The following is a 17220-nucleotide window of genomic DNA, read 5'->3' on the forward strand; positions in this document are numbered from 1 at the left end:
TTTCCCTACTTCACCTCTAAGTAAATGACTGGTTGCATTTACTCCAAACTGTACCTATCAGCTGATGATTAAGTGATCAAGCAGATCAGGGCTGATAAGTGCACATGGATAACAGCAATTATATAAATGAGTTTGCAAGACTAGCTATATGGTGAAGAAATACAAATTAAGTGTTTTCCTGTGTTCTTTTAAATACAATCACTGAACAGCATTTCTGTGAGTAACTTTCCTAATAAATGCTAAATTTTATAATGCTAAATTAAATACATTTTACTCTGGAAAAAAATGTTGTGAATCCTTTAAGAATTTAATTTGCATGCCCATAAATTGCAGCTCTAGAGAGAAAAAAAATAGTTCTCATTCAAAGTCAGGTGGACAGTCTATAACAGATGTGTACGCATACGCAAAATCTCTATGGGAGACAGAAAGTATTCCCTGACAGGCTGGACAGGACTTTGAGCAACCTGGTCTAGTGGGAGGTGTCCCTACCCATGTACGGGTTTGGAACTAGGTGATCTTTAAGGTCCCTTCCAACCCAAACCATTCTATGATTCTATTTCAAAGGTATTTTTTTTTAAAAACCTTACTATCTCTAAGGAAATATTGATTCTTTTGGATCCAGCTCATTAAATGGCTGAAGTGTTCCTATGGTCACTATGACTTATTTTTAATGGGTCAAGGGAACCCTCAGCTTAATTCCAGGTTCTATTTTTAATCAGGTTTTAACTGTGTTCTTTTTTTTTGCTTTAGATGTTAGCAGTATGGATCACTACTCTTTTTCTTCTTGATGCAGCCAGAGGTAAGACACCTACAGTTGTTGAAACTTATAAACAGTAAAACCAGTGTGCAGCTTACACCAAAATAACTATGCTTTAGGAAAAGGATGTGCTTTGGAATGTGTTTAACAGGCTTCTTCATTGAGTTATGGCATGTCTTTCCCACATTTAACCTATTACCTTTTCATTCTGTAAAATCTTTGCAGCTAGCAAACAGAATGGGAATTAGAAAGGTATTTATATAGGTGAAATGATACTAAAATTCTTCCAGAACAGTTTTCCCTACCCACTCTCAACCCACACCAGCATTTCTGGTAGCTACATTTGTAATGCCAGCCTAGGCACTTACTCTTCATAGCACTAGGAAGAGAGCAAGAAAACAGTCATGGTCCAAAATACCTCTTAACCAGTAGGAAAGAACAGATCAACAGGGATGTACATGGAGAGAAACAAAAAGACATGGTCTAAAAGTTTGCTGTCATCAGAGGAAAGACCCCTGTAAAAATTACTGTATCTCTTGTGGAGTCCCCAGCTGCAGCTCCACAATCAAATCCTCTCCTTCTCTAGGTTATTTCCAGTATCTATCACTTTGCTCCTGCATTTCATACAGAGTTAACAAGCAGAGTAAAGTCACAGTCTGATGTAACATGCATGTGTGACCTCTCCTAGGTAACAATAGATTCTCTTTGTTTTCAGTATCTTTTTTAATAGCACTAAAATTTGGAGAGGCTTTCACAACTGTTGTGCTATCATAGTGAGTAAGGACTACATTTAATGGCAACGCCCATGTGTCATATTTGCATTATTACTGTGCTAAAGTCACAGTAGAAATTGGGAAACTCTAATCTTTCAGGCACAGGCCACACTTGCAGAGGCTGTCCTTTGCTCTAGGCTTCCACTCAGATTCCACTTTGTTGCTTCCACTAAAACCTTAAGGTGATAAAAAAATTAAAGGAGATGTTTGATGTATGTTGTGGAGCAACGTGAGCTATCTATTCTAATGGTTCGGTTTCGTTTTACTCCTTCATTAATTGTTTTCCAAGAAATAGCAATTTTGATAAACCTTGGAGCATTAGCACTAAGCTGAAGGACTGCTCTGTGCTGGCAGCAAAAGCTGTTCTGTTCTCTGGATCCATAAATTATCAAGACTTTACTGACATTTCCTGATGCCTGTGTCAGCAATATGATTGACAAAGTCATGAGCTCACCAAACTGAGCTCTACACTGCTTGCCATGGGAACCAGTCTTGATGTTGCTACACGTCTAAGGCACGGGAGCACAACTGTAATCACAATGTAACTGTAAGCACAACCATAATCCAGGAGGAAGCAGTTAGTGACCTGCTACAGCACCTGGGTTCTCAGAAGTCCATGGGACTGGATTGGATCCGCCCAAGAGTGTTGAGGGAGCTGGCAGAAGAGCTCACTGAGCCTCTCTCCATCATTAATCAACAGTCTTGGTTAACAGGGGAGGTCCCAGATGACTGGAGGCTTGTCAAGATGACACACCCATCTACAAGAAGGGACAGGAGGAGGATCCAAGGAACTACAGGCCTGTCAGCCCGACTGCAGTGCCTGGAAAAATTCTGGAGTGTTTCACCCTGAGTGGGCTCACGCGGCAAGTGCAGGGCAGGCAGGGGATCAGCCCAGCCAGCAGGGCTCAGGGAAGGCAGGTCTTGTTCAACCTCTTTATCAGCTAGATGAGGGGATTGAGTGCTTCCTCAGCAAGTTTGCAGGCAACACCACATTGAGTGGGAATTTTGATCTGCTTGAGGGTAGAGAGGCTCTGCAGAGGGATCTGGACAGGTTGAATGGATGGGCTGAGGCCAGTTGTATGAGGCTTAACAAGGCCAAGGCCAGGTTCTGCATTTCAGTCACAACAAACCCAGGCAACGCTACAGGCTTGGGGTAGTGTGGCTGGAAAGCTGTCTGGTGGAAAAGGACCTGGGGGTGAATATGAGCTGGCTGAATATGAACCAGAAGTGTGCCCAGATGGCCAAGAAGGCCAGTGACATCCTGGCTTGTATCAGGAATATCGTGGCTAGCAGGAAGAGGGGGGTGGTCATGCCCCTGTACTCAGCAGTGGTGAGGCTGCACCTCAAGTGCTGTGCTCAGTTCTGAGCTACTCACTACAAGAAAGTCATGGAGTGGCTGGAGCAAGTTCAGAGAAGGGCAACTAAGTTGGTGAAGAGGCTGGAGAACAAGTCCTGTGAGGAGAGGCTGAGGTAGTTGGGATTGTTTAGTTTGGAGAAGAGACCTAATCACTATCTACAGCTACATGAAGGAGGTGGGTGTTGGTCTCTTCTCTTCATCATGATAGGACCAACAGAAATGGCCTGAAGTTGCTGGAGGGAAGGTTTAGACTAGACATTAGGAAGAACTTTATTGAAACAGTAGTCAGGTGCTGGAAGAGGCTGCCCAGCCCAGGGAGGTGGTGGAGTCACTATCCCTGGAGGTATTTAAAAACAGTGTAGATGGGGCACTTCAGGACATGCTCTACTGGGCTTTATTTTTTTTATTTTTTTCCTTCATGGAGAGGGGGAGGATTGATGGTTGAATGTTGTGATCTTAGAGATTCTTTCCAACTCTGACAATTCTGTGGTTCCGTGAAATGAGCCCCTAAATGAAAAATGAACACAGGTGCCATCCTCATCTGAATCAGCCATTTTCCACTACCCTGCTACAAGCACCAACCTCCCAGCTTCCTGTAAGGAGGTGGCAGCCTAACCTCCTGCATTCCTGAAACACTAACACGTTTCTTTGCTTATCCCAGGAAGGGAAGTTTGCTATGAAAGGCTTGGATGCTTCACAGATAACCCTCCTTGGTCTGGGATTCCAGGGAGACAACTGGCAGGCCTGCCCAGCTCTCCCAAAACTGTGAACACCAATTTCCTCCTTTACACTAGAGAGAACACCATGAAACACCAAGTAAGAAACTGGTTTGTTTTAATAACTGATGGTACACTACACATCCAACATATTATACAGACAGTTTCTTTTCTCTCCTATTTTTACTCAAAAGCCTCCCAGGAAAGGCTCTAATTCTGTTTTCCACACTCCATCAACAGCCCATCCCAATTTCCTTTCATCTCATTTCTTTTTTCTCATTTCAGCTCTCTGACAGGCCAGGTATACTTACAACATGTTAATTGCAGCCCTCTAACACAAGTCACCTGAGATATTTCGGATACACTTTATCTGCCTCTCTATTGTAAAGCCAGAGGTAGGGAAGGCACTACAAAAGGAAAGCTCAGGTTTGGCTTCTGTGTCTCCCCAGCTTAACATTTTATTTCAGGCTCATGCACACAACTCGGGGTTATGGTTCATACATGTTTACTAGATCCTCTGAACTACACACAATTGGTCTCAGAGGATCACCTGGTGTGGTGATTCCTAAGTCAGGTAGATAGTTAAGAGTGAAGATCAGAAGAAAAAGTATCTGTGTTCAACAGAGAGGGGAAGGAAAATAGGAAGAAAAATTAAAGGAAAGCTTAGAAAGGAAAGCAGGACACTAAAAAAAAAAAAAATTAAAAATGAAGGAATGAAATAATATGTGGAAAAAGAAGGAAACTACCAAATAGAGAATGAAATAGTGATAAACAAAATAAACAAATAATATTATATTTTTTTAAAAGTAGGACTGAGAGAAAATGAAAACTAAAAAGCTAAAGAAAGAGATTTGGTAAGTTATACCTTAGGGCCTAGGCATTCCTTTTACAGAGAGTTGAACCAGGTTAGACCTCATGAAAACACATGAGGTAGAGAAACATAAAGACAGCACACTGGAGTTGTATGGAAGAAAAAAAGGTGAGGGTTATTGACAGCATCTGCAAGCTAGTGGCAGTGAGAGGAAGCTCTGGACTGTGACAGAGTGACAAATGGAAGTCACTAAAAGGAGTCTGCAGCACTGCATAGGATGGATCAAATGGAAATCTACTAAAAGACACCAGCAGCAGGTCAACCCTTTCCTCTGAAGACCAGCAAGTACTGGGAACAGCTCACAGCAGGATGTTCAAGGTGCTGGAGGTATCTGTGCTGAGCTCCTCTATAGCATGAAGAAGTATTATGGAGTTACAGACTTGGCTGGTCAAAGAGGAGACATGACCATCAGGGAATGTGAATTTTACAAGAAAAATGCAGAAAATTAACATGAAAATGGGGGGCAAGGGTGGGAAATTTGTTGCTGTTGTTGGTTTATACTACACAAAAACGGCTTCATAGTTGTTTTTTAATATAAATGGCAGTCACAAACAGTGGATTTCTCCTGTTTGAATCACCTCAGAACAAGTCCAACGTCTCTATCTGAGGTTTTAACTTCAATGAGTTTCACTGAAGATGAGATGTGTGCTACTCAGTGCATGACAAGCCCTTTAAAGCTTCTGAAACCATAACAAAAAACAAGCAAGAGCCAAGTTTTCAAAAAACCCAGTTTTCAGAATTTCTTTAACATAAAATAATGCCTTTCTTCTCAATAAACCCCATAATACCTACTGTTTCTGACGTTGTAAGCCTGGAGGGCTTTCTCATAAAATAGAAATAAACTTAGAGGTGAAGGTCTTTTCCTCAAAGGAAGAAGAAAGACAAATAGGTATAGATACAAAGTCAACCTCATAAAACTTTGCAGAAGATGCTATCTGAGCAGTTCTCTGGCCCAGTTTGATAAAATCCTGTACTTACATGGCATGTGGTACCAGTACAGTGCAAAAGATGCCAGCAGCATTAATTCAATTAACTAGGGGAAGTGAATAATTTGTCAAAGTAATTAATTTATATCCCCCAGCAAGGCAGTTTACCAGTGAACACCCATCTCTTCAGAGTCCAGAACTGTGCCTTAATCATTGGGGTTCTCTGCCCTGTATCAAACATTCACTGGGTTGGAGGAGTCACAGCCTTGTATATTCTTCGTTGGTTGCTTGGTTTTGATGGTGGTTTTTTTTCCACAGAAAATTTCTGCTACAAACCCTTCAAGTATCAAAGCTTCAAATTTCCGAACACACAGGAGAACTCGCTTCATTATACACGGCCACCTTGCTGAGGAAGACCTCCCCTGGATAACAAATATATGCAGGGTATGGTATGACTTTCATCTGATGGTCATTTCACTTGTGTTTGGAAGTGCAAATATCATGAAAACACGGAATTGGCAGAGTTGGAAGGAACCTCTAGAGGTCATCTAGTCCAACTCTCCCACTGAAGTGGGATAACCTAGAGCACATTTCTCAGGACTGCATCCAGGAAGGTCTTTAATATCTCCAGAAAAGGAGACTTCACCATCTCCCTGAGCAGCCAGTTCTGGGCTCCCCAGTTCAAGAGAGACAGGGAACTACTATAGAGAGTCCAGCAGAGGGCAACCAAGATGACTGGGAGGTTGGAGCATCTCCCTTATGAGGAAAGGCTGGGAGAGCTGGGACTCTTCAGCCTGGAGAAGAGAAGGCTGAGGGGAGACCTCATTTCAATTCTTTACCAATAATAAAGAGGGGGGAAAAAAGCCAATTTTCTCCCCTCAGCAAAAGGTCAAAATAAACATTTCAGTTTGAGTGAGGCACGTGATCTAATAAAACCACAATGCTTTGATCAGCAGATTGGTTTCATTTTATTTAGGCACATTTCAAAACTTAAATTGCTTCACAATGAAAAATCAGAATGTTCCCTTGCAACAAGTGCATAAATAGAATATATTGGTTAAAAGACATGAACTTTGGGGCTGAACACTTCAAGCGCATGAACACAAATTTGGTAATCCTTGTAGATAACCCAAGCATATCTGTTTTGAAGAATAAGGCTTGGACAATAAAATATAAGTTGTACTACCCTTTTTATCTTACTGGGGTGTTGCCATTAGGAGAAGCTGATACCCTAAAGCCAAGCAAGGCGTTTGGAATGGAGAACAGAACTGAAACTAGCTACAGTGTGTCTTGACAGTGTTCAAATCACTGCCTCAACTCTGCCTCCTTGTGTTGACTCTTCAGTATTAGTGGGAATAATACATAAAATGTGTCTTTATAGGCTACATAAACAGTGAGTCCCTGGCTACAGCAAAACAAAATATCGTGTGCATATACCTGGCTACAGCTGCAACTCATGCCTGTTTGCTTCTGTTCTCCTGTTTTCATGTTTTCCACCAGCTGATGTTTCACACAGAAGATGTGAACTGCATTATGACTGACTGGACAGGCGGCTCCAGCGGGTTGTACACGGACGCAGTGAACAACGTCCGCATCGCAGGGGCTGAGCTGGTGTATCTGGTGAACCTTCTTGAGGTAAAAGTATCCAGGGAGAGTGAAAACCTGCACATAACCTGTGTGGTAAATGCTGCGTTCAGGGTGGCAGCTTTAGGTTTGGTGCAATGGAGACAGGATGTACAGAGGGACTCAAAAAACAGAGCTGAAACTGTCATTAAAAGTCTAATCTGGCACAAATGGAAATAGCCACTTTTGTGTCAGATAAGCAAGTCCCTAAAGGCTCACAAGGCCAAAGTTTCTGAAAGTTTTGCTCATTATGGGTTTTCTGCTGGATAAGGCACCAGATTGCAGACTGACTTGCAAAACTGGCAGGGTGAAGAGCAGTAACTGACAGAGATGATTCCCCTCCAGAAGTGTGAGATAAGACGGGATGGAATTATTTGGGAACTGCTTCTCTTCAGGTACAGATCCCACCCCCCACAACAGCAGTTTCCCACCCAGACAGTCCCCTCCATTGCCCACTAGTCTGGCCATGTCCTGGCCCAGTGCAGGGCCATGATGCAGCGCCTCAGGCTTGTACCCTCCTTTAACACACTTGCTTTTTCCTTTCCACACATTTTCACAGAAAGACTATGGCTACTCTCCTGCCAACATTCATTTCATCGGCCATAGTCTTGGAGCACATGTTGCAGGGGAGGCAGGGAGAAGGAAACCTGGCATCGGGAGAATAACAGGTACTGAAGATATTTCAGCTGATGAAGCTTTATATTTTCATGCAACTTAAGAGAGGTGAAGAAACACTGCTGCATTATAAGCACACAGCACAGACAGCAATGTGCTGGTGGGTTATCATTACCAGCATACAGCCAGCAGCACAGCACAGAAACTCAGACATGCCATGCATTTCATGTGTCAACATTCCCAGCTCTGAGAAAGGCTAAACTGCTACAGATCATGGAATCACAGAAGGGTTTGGTTTGGAAGGGAGCTTAAACATTATCGAGATCCACCTCCGTCAAGGGCAGGGACACCTCCCACCATACCAGGTTGCTTAAATCCCCATCCAATCTGGCCTTGAACACCTCCATGGATGGGGCATCAACCACCTCCCTGGGCAACCTGTTCCAGTGTCTCAGCATCCTCACACTAAAGAATATCTTCCTAATGTCTAACCTAAATCTCCCCTCTTCCAGTTTAGAGCCATTACCCCTTGTTCAATCACCACATGCCCTTATGAAATGTTCCTCCCCAGCTTCCTTGTAGCTGGGGCTGAACTGTCCTGACTGCAGCTACATTGAGATCACTTTTCACAGGTCACAACAAGTCCCAGGGAGCAGATGGTTAGGATTTTCAATTATATAAAAGAACAGGAACAAAATACATGTGGAATAACAGACCTGTAACACACTAGCAATTCATTGGCATTTTCAATTTTAAAAGTCCTCTTTAGAAAAATTTTCATTTGTCCAAAAGACTGGAAATCTGATACAAAAAAAAAATAAACTCCCTGGATCTAGTATGTAAGGATGAGAGAGTAAATAGCCTGGAAAGGAAGAAAGCTGCCAGTCACACAGCTACGTAGAGAGACACAGCATCATGTCCCACTCACACATGACTTCTCACTGCTTTCAACTTCCCTTTTCCTCCAATCAGGTCTTTCCTCTGCACAGACCTTGCTTTGACTAAGCTGTGTACACAGGGAGCAGTCACATCAGCAACTCAGGGAAACTGGGATCAGAACTCTGTTGCTTTAGCTCCAAAGAGAGCTCACTGACACTGAGGTGAACAGGCAACATTTTCAACTAAGCCCTTTTGGAAATAAAAAGGTATTTTTTACCAAATAAAAATTCTCAAAAAAATCTACATGCTTAGAGTACCATAGCAAGAAATTGTATTTTGCACTAACACGCAAAGAAAAAACACCCCAAAACCTCTTCTTATAACATTGTTCCCCTAAATTAAGCCAAGCACCCAACAGCAATTTACTGGGCCATAATGCCTCTGGCCACATTTCTCTAAAACCCTGCTTGTTTTGTTGGCTGTTGACAACAAAATAGATTTTCCTACATGGACTAAAGGCAGGAATGTGATAACATACAGTGTATAAACACACCATGTGATGACTTAGATATAGTATTATTTACTTAATCAGATGTGTCTCCATTTATTTAGGTTTGGATCCAGCTGGGCCCCTTTTCCAATATACTCCCACAACAGTTAGGCTGGATCCCTCAGATGCACAATTTGTTGATGTCATTCATACCCATGCTGGTCATCTTTTCTTTGACTTTGGTAAGTGTTCACACAAAGGCTGACACCAACACTGAAGTTGGTCACAGCACACCTGGCAGTGAACAGCCTCAATTCATTATGCCTTTCAGCTCCAGGGATTCTCCAGACTTGTGGCCACCTGGATTTTTACCCAAATGGTGGGAGGAGGATGCCAGGATGCAAGCAGCTTCGTGTACCTCCTGCAACTCGGGATATCAATGATTTAATGAGAGGTGAATATATTTTAAAGAAGTAATACCTCATTATAAGCTACAGTCAGAAATAAAGGGTAGGCTAAAGACTTTTGAATGTATATATTATTTAGAGAGCTCAGATTTAGAGTAGGGAGTCAATGCTAAAAAATTGAAGATTTAAAGCTGCCTGAGAAACACCCTCCGATTTTCTTTCACACTAACCAGGTCAAATTCCAGATGCAAACTTCAATTAAAGCATGCAGAATTGTTCATCACAACCTTTCTAAGTATCTGCCACTGTGCTGACAGACTGATCTCAGTGGGAATTTCACACATGAAGAACTGGTAAAATTTAATTCAAGGGCAGTCCAAAAATAAGTATTTTAAAATCTGAGCTTTCCTTTTCCCTAGAAAGACACTGATTCCAGTATTAGTTAGATGTACTCATTCACACCATTAATAGCCATAGTGTCTTCAAAGGGAACAACACAAGGTCAAAAGAAGATGATATTATGACAGCTCCATTGATAGTTCTTGTTCTTCAAAGAAAGCTGCAGAGTTAATCAGAATTACCCTGGGATCCAGTACAATGGATCCCAAAATCCTGTCTTCTGATCCTAACCTACAGAAATGAGAACATCTGTTATTGTCAGCTAAACATTTAAGACCCTACCACTAGTTAAGTAATTGGTTTTCAAAATTGGTCTGTCTTAGAATTGGTCTGAGTTCTGGTTGGAGAACTCAGTAACCAAGAGGACTGAAAGCTGGCAGTGCTCAAAGTCACTTGAAACGAAAACACTTTCCTATCAGACACATAAGAATGTCTGCATTTTCAGCAGAAGAATTAAATATTTCCCAGAGACACTTCACAAGGCTGTTTCCAACGTCTTGTGGTGAAGAGGAAGCTCAGATCTGTTGAACAAGGTCCATCTTGGTGCCTTTCCACCTCTGTTAACTTCAGCATCAGCACAGGGACAAGCAAATTAGAAACTACATCTTCCTATCGAAAACATCCATGCAGCCATAAGTATAGTTTTCACTATAAAACCAAATCATTCCTACTTTAAACATCTGAAACATCCCTATCTGTGCAAATGCTTTCGAGGGAAAAAGTTTCACGAGTGTTGTTTTGGCATGAACCTTCTCTTCATGTATAGCTTTAATCTTTGTTACCTGGCCTTTTTCCCAGCATATAGATCTGTTGGATGTGCACATAAAAGAAGTCTCCACTATTATGCTGAGAGTATTCTCACTCCCAATGGGTTTGCTGGGTATCAGTGTGAAACATACCGAGCTTTTATATTGGTAAGTACCAAATACATATTTATTGGAGGGGTTATAGCCCTGCCCTTCTTCTCTTAATAATTCCTGCAACAACTTCTGCACTCTGGACCATGGGTTACAGGGGGAGGAGGTGTTGCAAACCTACTGACTGCCCTCATCCAGAGCATACCTAAAAACCAGGCAAAATGGAAAAGCTGCAAACTCCCGAACAGAGATGCAGAAGAAAATAAGACAGGATGAACACACCAAAACCAGTTGCAAAGGGAGAGATGAAGACTTGAGTAAGAGGGCAAGGAGAGGCAGCGCCCAGGTTCTCCTTTTACGAAGGTCAGCAGCAAAGGGCACTTGGTCTGGTTGAAGGAAGTCCATCTAAACCTGATGAAACCTCTCATCAAGAGGACTGCCTCTGGACTTCATGAATATTTAAACATCTACATAAACACTAAACAGCAACAGTATACAAGGAGATATTTATGGAGCACAGCACTGCCCACAGAACCCTCAGGTGGAACAAGAAAGAAGGCAGCATGATGTCCTGGTGTTTCATCCCTCGGCTTTTAGCAGACCAATTCTGGTCATGCAACTGAGGACTGGTCAAGACACAAGTATTAATTGATTTCCATCTACTCCCAAAAGGAATGATTATAATACTGTGGAAAACTTGCTATCTTGCCACATAACTTGAAGTTCAATGCAATTCAGGACTTGAACAGCTGAACCCTGTGCAGTTTTAGTGATATGAAGGAAATGTTTTTTTCAGTCTCATAAGTGATGAGGATCATTTAGCCTTTTTGTCATCTGTCCAAACAACCAAAGATCCACAAATACCATTTCCTACAGAACCTCCCAAATATCAAAACTGAACTATCTAAAGATAAGTGTTGTTTTTTTCCAACCACAATTAAATCAATTTCACTGAAAATATTCATTTTTTAATCTATTTATTTTAATGGTCATTAATGTCTTGATCTGAATATATGTAGATTAATCTCATTAAGGTTTTTCATGGGTAAAAATGACTGAAAAGTAGGCAGAACACATTCCAAAGCAAGATCTCAAGCTTCCGCATTCCTAAACTTAAATATCTTTACCACACAAATTATATATCCAACAAGACCTGCTTGCAAATATGGTTACCCACCCTATATAGTTAGCAGACAACCTTCTAATGGACTATATGAAAGAATAATTCATTACCTATATTTTACAGATCAGGTAGTAAGGCTTTAGGGTATTTACTTATGATTGCTGCAAAAACATAAGGAATTCAGCCTGATTTTCAAGCAGTTTCTCTCTAGTTTTCAACCAGATGAAACAAGCTGACTGACCACCTTATCTCCTTTTTTCACTACACTGATAAATACTGAAGATATGATCTGAACTCAGAAGAAAGTACCTTTTTGAAAAAGCTAGGAAAAAACTTCAACACCCTGATTTCTTATACTTTAAGCAGTGGGAATTGAATAGATATCTTGTAACACACATTGTTATCTTCCCCCAGGGAAATTGCTTCCCATGTCCAAAGGAAGGATGTCCACTGATGGGTCATTATGCTGATAAGTTTTCACATAAAACTGAAAAAGAACAGCAAAAGGTTTATTTAAACACAGGGCCCTCTCCTCCATATGCTCGTAAGTGTTTCTTCTGACCTAGAAACCTTGATAATTTTGTTAATGAAGTGGTGGTTTTAAAAATTCAATGAAGGTGAAGGTGGGGGGAATGTTATGCAGTAAGTGCAAAATTAAAAAAAAAAAAAAAAGTTAAATTGTTTTTATTGACAAATTTTACAAAACTGGATTATTTCAGGAGAAATTGGTAAAGTTCATCAAGTCAAAATGGCAGGGAGTGATAAGTGTAGCATTAATTGTGATTCATTTAGAAGCAGCCATAGATCTGGAAAATAGGAAAATAAATAAATTGTAATTCATCATGAACTGTAAGGGCAATAAAGGAAAGAGAGTCTCTGAGGTCCTTATTCACTAGGTAGTAAACTCTGAAAGCAAAATTAAGAACAACTACAATAAAAAACTTATATCCCATCTCCTTATGAGCAAAAAGTAAAACAAGTAATTTGAGTATAGAGAAGTTAGCTACTTCTCAAATCTGTATTAATAGATTAATTGCAATATTTATAAACTGTTGAGCTCATAAAAATTATAGCCCAGATTCCAATATAGCCTTATGAAGTGGGTGAAGAGATTCTCTTTTTAACAGACTGAATTAAAGCCAGTGCAAACACATCCCAACCTTGGTTCCTTGAAATCGGTATGTGCTATTGTGCCCAAAGCCCTGCTTCTGCCTTGGAAAGACATGTGAGATGACAGGACCTCCTGCCAGCTGTTGGGGTGTGCACAGCTGTTAGACAAACTCTGTAACACTCTTTATAGCAGGATCATCCTGGGAAAGCTGCTGGTTTCAATATATCTTCAACAACACAGCGGTCCAGTGGGCCTCACTTCCCAGCTGAGAGCTAACAGGCTGCCCATGAGCTTGTACAAATTGCTTTCAAGTGTGAGAAATGACAAAAGTAAAAGTGAGGCCAAGTGGCAGATAAAGCCAAGGCAGATATAACACCCTGCATAGCCAGGAGATCAGCAGAGCTTGCCTCTGCACTGTCAAGGAAGTTAGTGCTACCAAAATCAACAGAACTAACACTTGCCTTAGTAAAGAGTGGCATTCTACCACATTTGTGCAATCCTTTCCTCTCCCTGAAAGACATGGAAACATGTGAAAAGTTTTGCCATTGAGAAGAAATTTCCTTACAACCATAATCTGTTTCATTTTGCTTTCAAAGGCTGGAGGAAAGAGATACATGTCAAAGTATCTGCAATGGAAATCATGAAGGCAAATATAGATGTAGCCTTGACTGGAAATAATGGGATCAGGAAAAAATATACAATTGACAAGTAAGTTTAACATGACTGTTGAAAAAATGTCTCTATTGCTGTTATCATATTGAATTTATACACAGCTCTGTTTACATGTCTCACTTTGTTCTATGTGACCTGTGATTTATACTGATAATAAAAGTAGCTGGTAAGTGGTTAAAGTTCCCTATGCTACAGATTGTGGTTAAAATCTTGTCTCTGCTGCTCTGTATTGTATTTTATTTTCTGAGGATGACAATTAGCTTAGCAAAGTGGGCAAAAGCAAAGAGCTCTGTGATTACTGCTGAGCCCAAATATAATTCGGTGATCTTCCCCGAGAGGATAAAGTGCCGCATGATATCCAGGGACATCATCATTCCCTCCCATAGGGATATGTGATTACGCAGAATTCATAAGCATCTTGCTTATGAACTGTGCTGGAGTCTGGAATTCCTGTCCACATAACCTGGCCTTTTCCAGTAAATGTGAATTTATAGCTCACAAACTTATCCTTGTCAAGAGCACAGTGTAAATACTGCAAAACCAACCCCCACTGTGTCTGAGCATAGCCCTGTTACTGGTCTGTACCAACAGTGCCTTTGGTTGCAAATACACTACTGCAGCAACATACCTACAGGTAATTTCTGTGTTGATGTCACACTGTAATGTGCATTCCCTTATAATGAACACTGATACCACACAGGACACTAATATAAACTATAATTTTCAAATCTCCTCATGGTTGAGAACAAGCAGAAACACCAAGAGAACTTTTTGACTAGAACTTATTTGCAGATAGATCTCATTTTCCAAAAAGAATGTCCAAAATAAGCCCTATGGTAATGGTGACAATAGCTGGGCTAGCTAATCTAGTGTCTTCATCCTGAAAGGCATAGGAATTTAGGCAACCAAGTCATCTGATCATTTCTATAGATCCCTCTGAGTAACTGTCTCCTCCTCAGGTACCAATAATCCTCTATGTTGGGTTGAGAGGCTGAAAGCCTGTGGATGGATCCACAGTAACCTCCCAACATAAGCAGCAATACATTTTCCTCTACTTTTCCCAGTAAGGTTAAAATAGAGACTTTGTAGCCTTCAGTAATTTGCCTGGCTAGAATCCGCACCACAGGCTTTAGCCAAAGGGTGGAAAAATGACATTTAATCTTCAGAAGTTCATGTTGGCAAAGATAAGGTGGCCTCAACACTGCCACAATGGCTTCAGGGAAAAAAAAACATTGCAATACTAATTTGGAGAGTGGAATCAACCAAAATATCAATTAGATATTCCTTCTTAATCCTTACCAAAAAAAGTTAAATGAAACATGCATTACATTTTTTTTTTTCTGTGGCATTTTTTTAATCTTCCCTTAAGTTTAGCCCTGTTACAATGTTTGTCTAAAAAAGTATTTGATACATGTTATGTATGAAACATTTAAGGTTTTTCTACATGGCTTGAATGACTATTCAGCAGAGAGGACAGAACTTGGTATTTCTGGACATGGGACATGATCTCCCACTGCCTGAGCTGAAAGCTTCTGAGCTGCATGATGTTCTGCATCAAGAGCCCTGTGTGTTGCCCAAGGAACATACTCTCCCAACAGCAACTTCTAAGCTAGAATGTTACCTAACATCCCTACTTGGCAATTCTTGAAGGGGGGGGAAGTAATAAAATATAACAATAGTATTCAAAGCTTTTCATCTCCCAGCAGCCCACACCTCATCTCTTTATGCTTAAACTGTAGGGTGTTTTTTGTTGTTGTTTGTTTTTTTCCCCTCACTTGTAAAGATCACAGAACACAAGGTCTGTGTTTCTCTTGGCAGGGGCACCTTCAAACCAGGCAACATATACTGGAACGATGTTGATACAGAAATTTCTGGGAACATTTCAAAAGTTGAGTTTCTGTGGAAAAAGCATCTCGGTCATGCAGACAGAGGCTACATGGGAGCTGAAGAAATCACAATAATATCTGGGGAAAATGGAAACGTGTGAGTACATAATCTAACGGTCCTCTATTCTGTGGGCCATGGGGGGAAAAAAGGGAAGCAGAGGAGGAAACCAGAGCACCTTTGCATGGTATCATGTCCCTTAAAGCAAGGGTTTAAGTGTTGTAGATAAGAGCCTAATTCAAATTTCATGGCAGTACCTAGGCGTTTCATAAAATCATACCATAGAATCATATCATAGAATGATGGAATGGTTTGGGTTGGAAGGGACATTAAAGCTCATTAAAAGCTCCCGCATGGGCAGGGACACCTCCCACCAGACCAAGTTGCTCCAACCTGTCCTTGAACATTTCTAGGGATCGAGCTTCCACAGCTTCCCTGGGCAACCTGGACCGGTGTCTCACCACCCGCACCCTAAAGAATTTCTTCCTAATGTCTAGCCTCAATCTCCCCAAATCTATATCTCCCTCAAAATCAGTTTGTCTGCCTACAGTGACTCCACCAGCTCAGCAGTGCAGCCAGCCTACCCCAAAGAACAGAGAAGTCAAAACTGAAATTCTGGGAGGGTGCACTCAGAGGAGCCAGTTTTTCTTCTATATTGAAGTTCATCACCAGCTCTGCATGGTGCAGCTCTGCACTTGTCCTGGCAGGGCTGAGTCTACCCTGATCCCACAGGCTGGACACCCACTGGCACCTGCAAAGCATTTAGCAGGCTCCTGGAGCACACCTCCAGGTCAGGTTTTAGCCAGCTGGTGTGTCCTGATATCCCTCTGTTGTGCAAAGCATGCTATGTGGGGAGAACAGAGTGAGCAATTAACTCCAGAACAAACACATCTTGTCCAAATTAAAATGCTAATGGAGCCTGAGCACAAAGCCAAACATGTCTTAGAATTTCATAATTACATACTAATTAATAATCCCTTAAAAAATCATTTGCTAACACACACACTTCATGCTCTCAAACTACTAGCACACATGCTTTGACCTAATAGAAAATAAAAATTACGTTTATATTTAGTATCTTTGGCTCTTGCTAAGCAAATGTCCCTCTATGATGAAAAATACATCCTTAAACTCTTCCTCCTTCCCCAGGTCTGTGTTCTGTGGCTGTGGAACCGTGCGGCAGCGCACGTGGCAGGTCCTGGCACGCTGCTGAGGCTTGGAGAGGGATGCCTGGCTTGGCAACCCTCACCATCTGGGAGAGCAACACCTCACTCAGCAGCAAACCCTTCACTAGGCTCCTTCAAGAGACAGGAAAAAATTGTTCAGCCCTCTACAAAAGCTCTGTTTCCAAATTAGTGTCATCAGCTTTTATCCATACTAGGGAGTTACACTTCTGTGAATTCCAGTTACAATGAGAGCTTAGGAGTGTTCTACTAATAGCAACCTCATGCTGTGTCATTGTATTTCATAGTCAAGGGGGGAAATAATAACATGGGAATAAAGTTCTCACCAATTCTCCTTTGAAAGACATTTAATTACCTTAGGAATTAAGGTAATTAATTACCTCATCCAAGAAGAAACAACAACAAGAAAAATAATAACAAAAGAAAAATAACAAAGAAAGAAGAAAGAATAATATAAGAAAGGGAAAAAAGAGAAGAAGGGGAAAAAGAGGGGGGAAAAAAAGAGAAGGGGGGGAAAGGAAAAAAGACGGGGACAGAAAATTAAAAAATATCAGAGTCAAGTTCTTTAATCATTCC

General features: G+C 41.2%; 1 protein-coding gene across 1 annotated transcript in view; it reads left to right on the top strand.

Moving 5' to 3' along the window:
- LOC104394393 (pancreatic lipase-related protein 2-like) overlaps positions 1-15563 on the top strand; it is a 16209-nt gene extending 646 nt beyond the window's left edge. The window contains exons 2-11 of the mRNA XM_010003979.1: positions 3549-3703; positions 5719-5844; positions 6901-7035; positions 7583-7691; positions 9130-9249; positions 9345-9461; positions 10612-10727; positions 12208-12337; positions 13501-13612; positions 15395-15563. Of these exons, the coding sequence (XP_010002281.1) occupies positions 3549-3703; positions 5719-5844; positions 6901-7035; positions 7583-7691; positions 9130-9249; positions 9345-9461; positions 10612-10727; positions 12208-12337; positions 13501-13612; positions 15395-15563 (1289 nt within the window). The remainder of the gene's footprint in view (positions 1-3548; positions 3704-5718; positions 5845-6900; positions 7036-7582; positions 7692-9129; positions 9250-9344; positions 9462-10611; positions 10728-12207; positions 12338-13500; positions 13613-15394) is intronic.
- The last annotated feature ends 1657 nt before the right edge of the window (positions 15564-17220 follow it).

Source organism: Chaetura pelagica, unplaced genomic scaffold (assembly GCF_000747805.2).
Source record: "Chaetura pelagica isolate M959 unplaced genomic scaffold, ChaPel_1.0 scaffold248, whole genome shotgun sequence".
Classification (NCBI taxonomy): Eukaryota; Metazoa; Chordata; class Aves; order Apodiformes; family Apodidae; genus Chaetura; species Chaetura pelagica.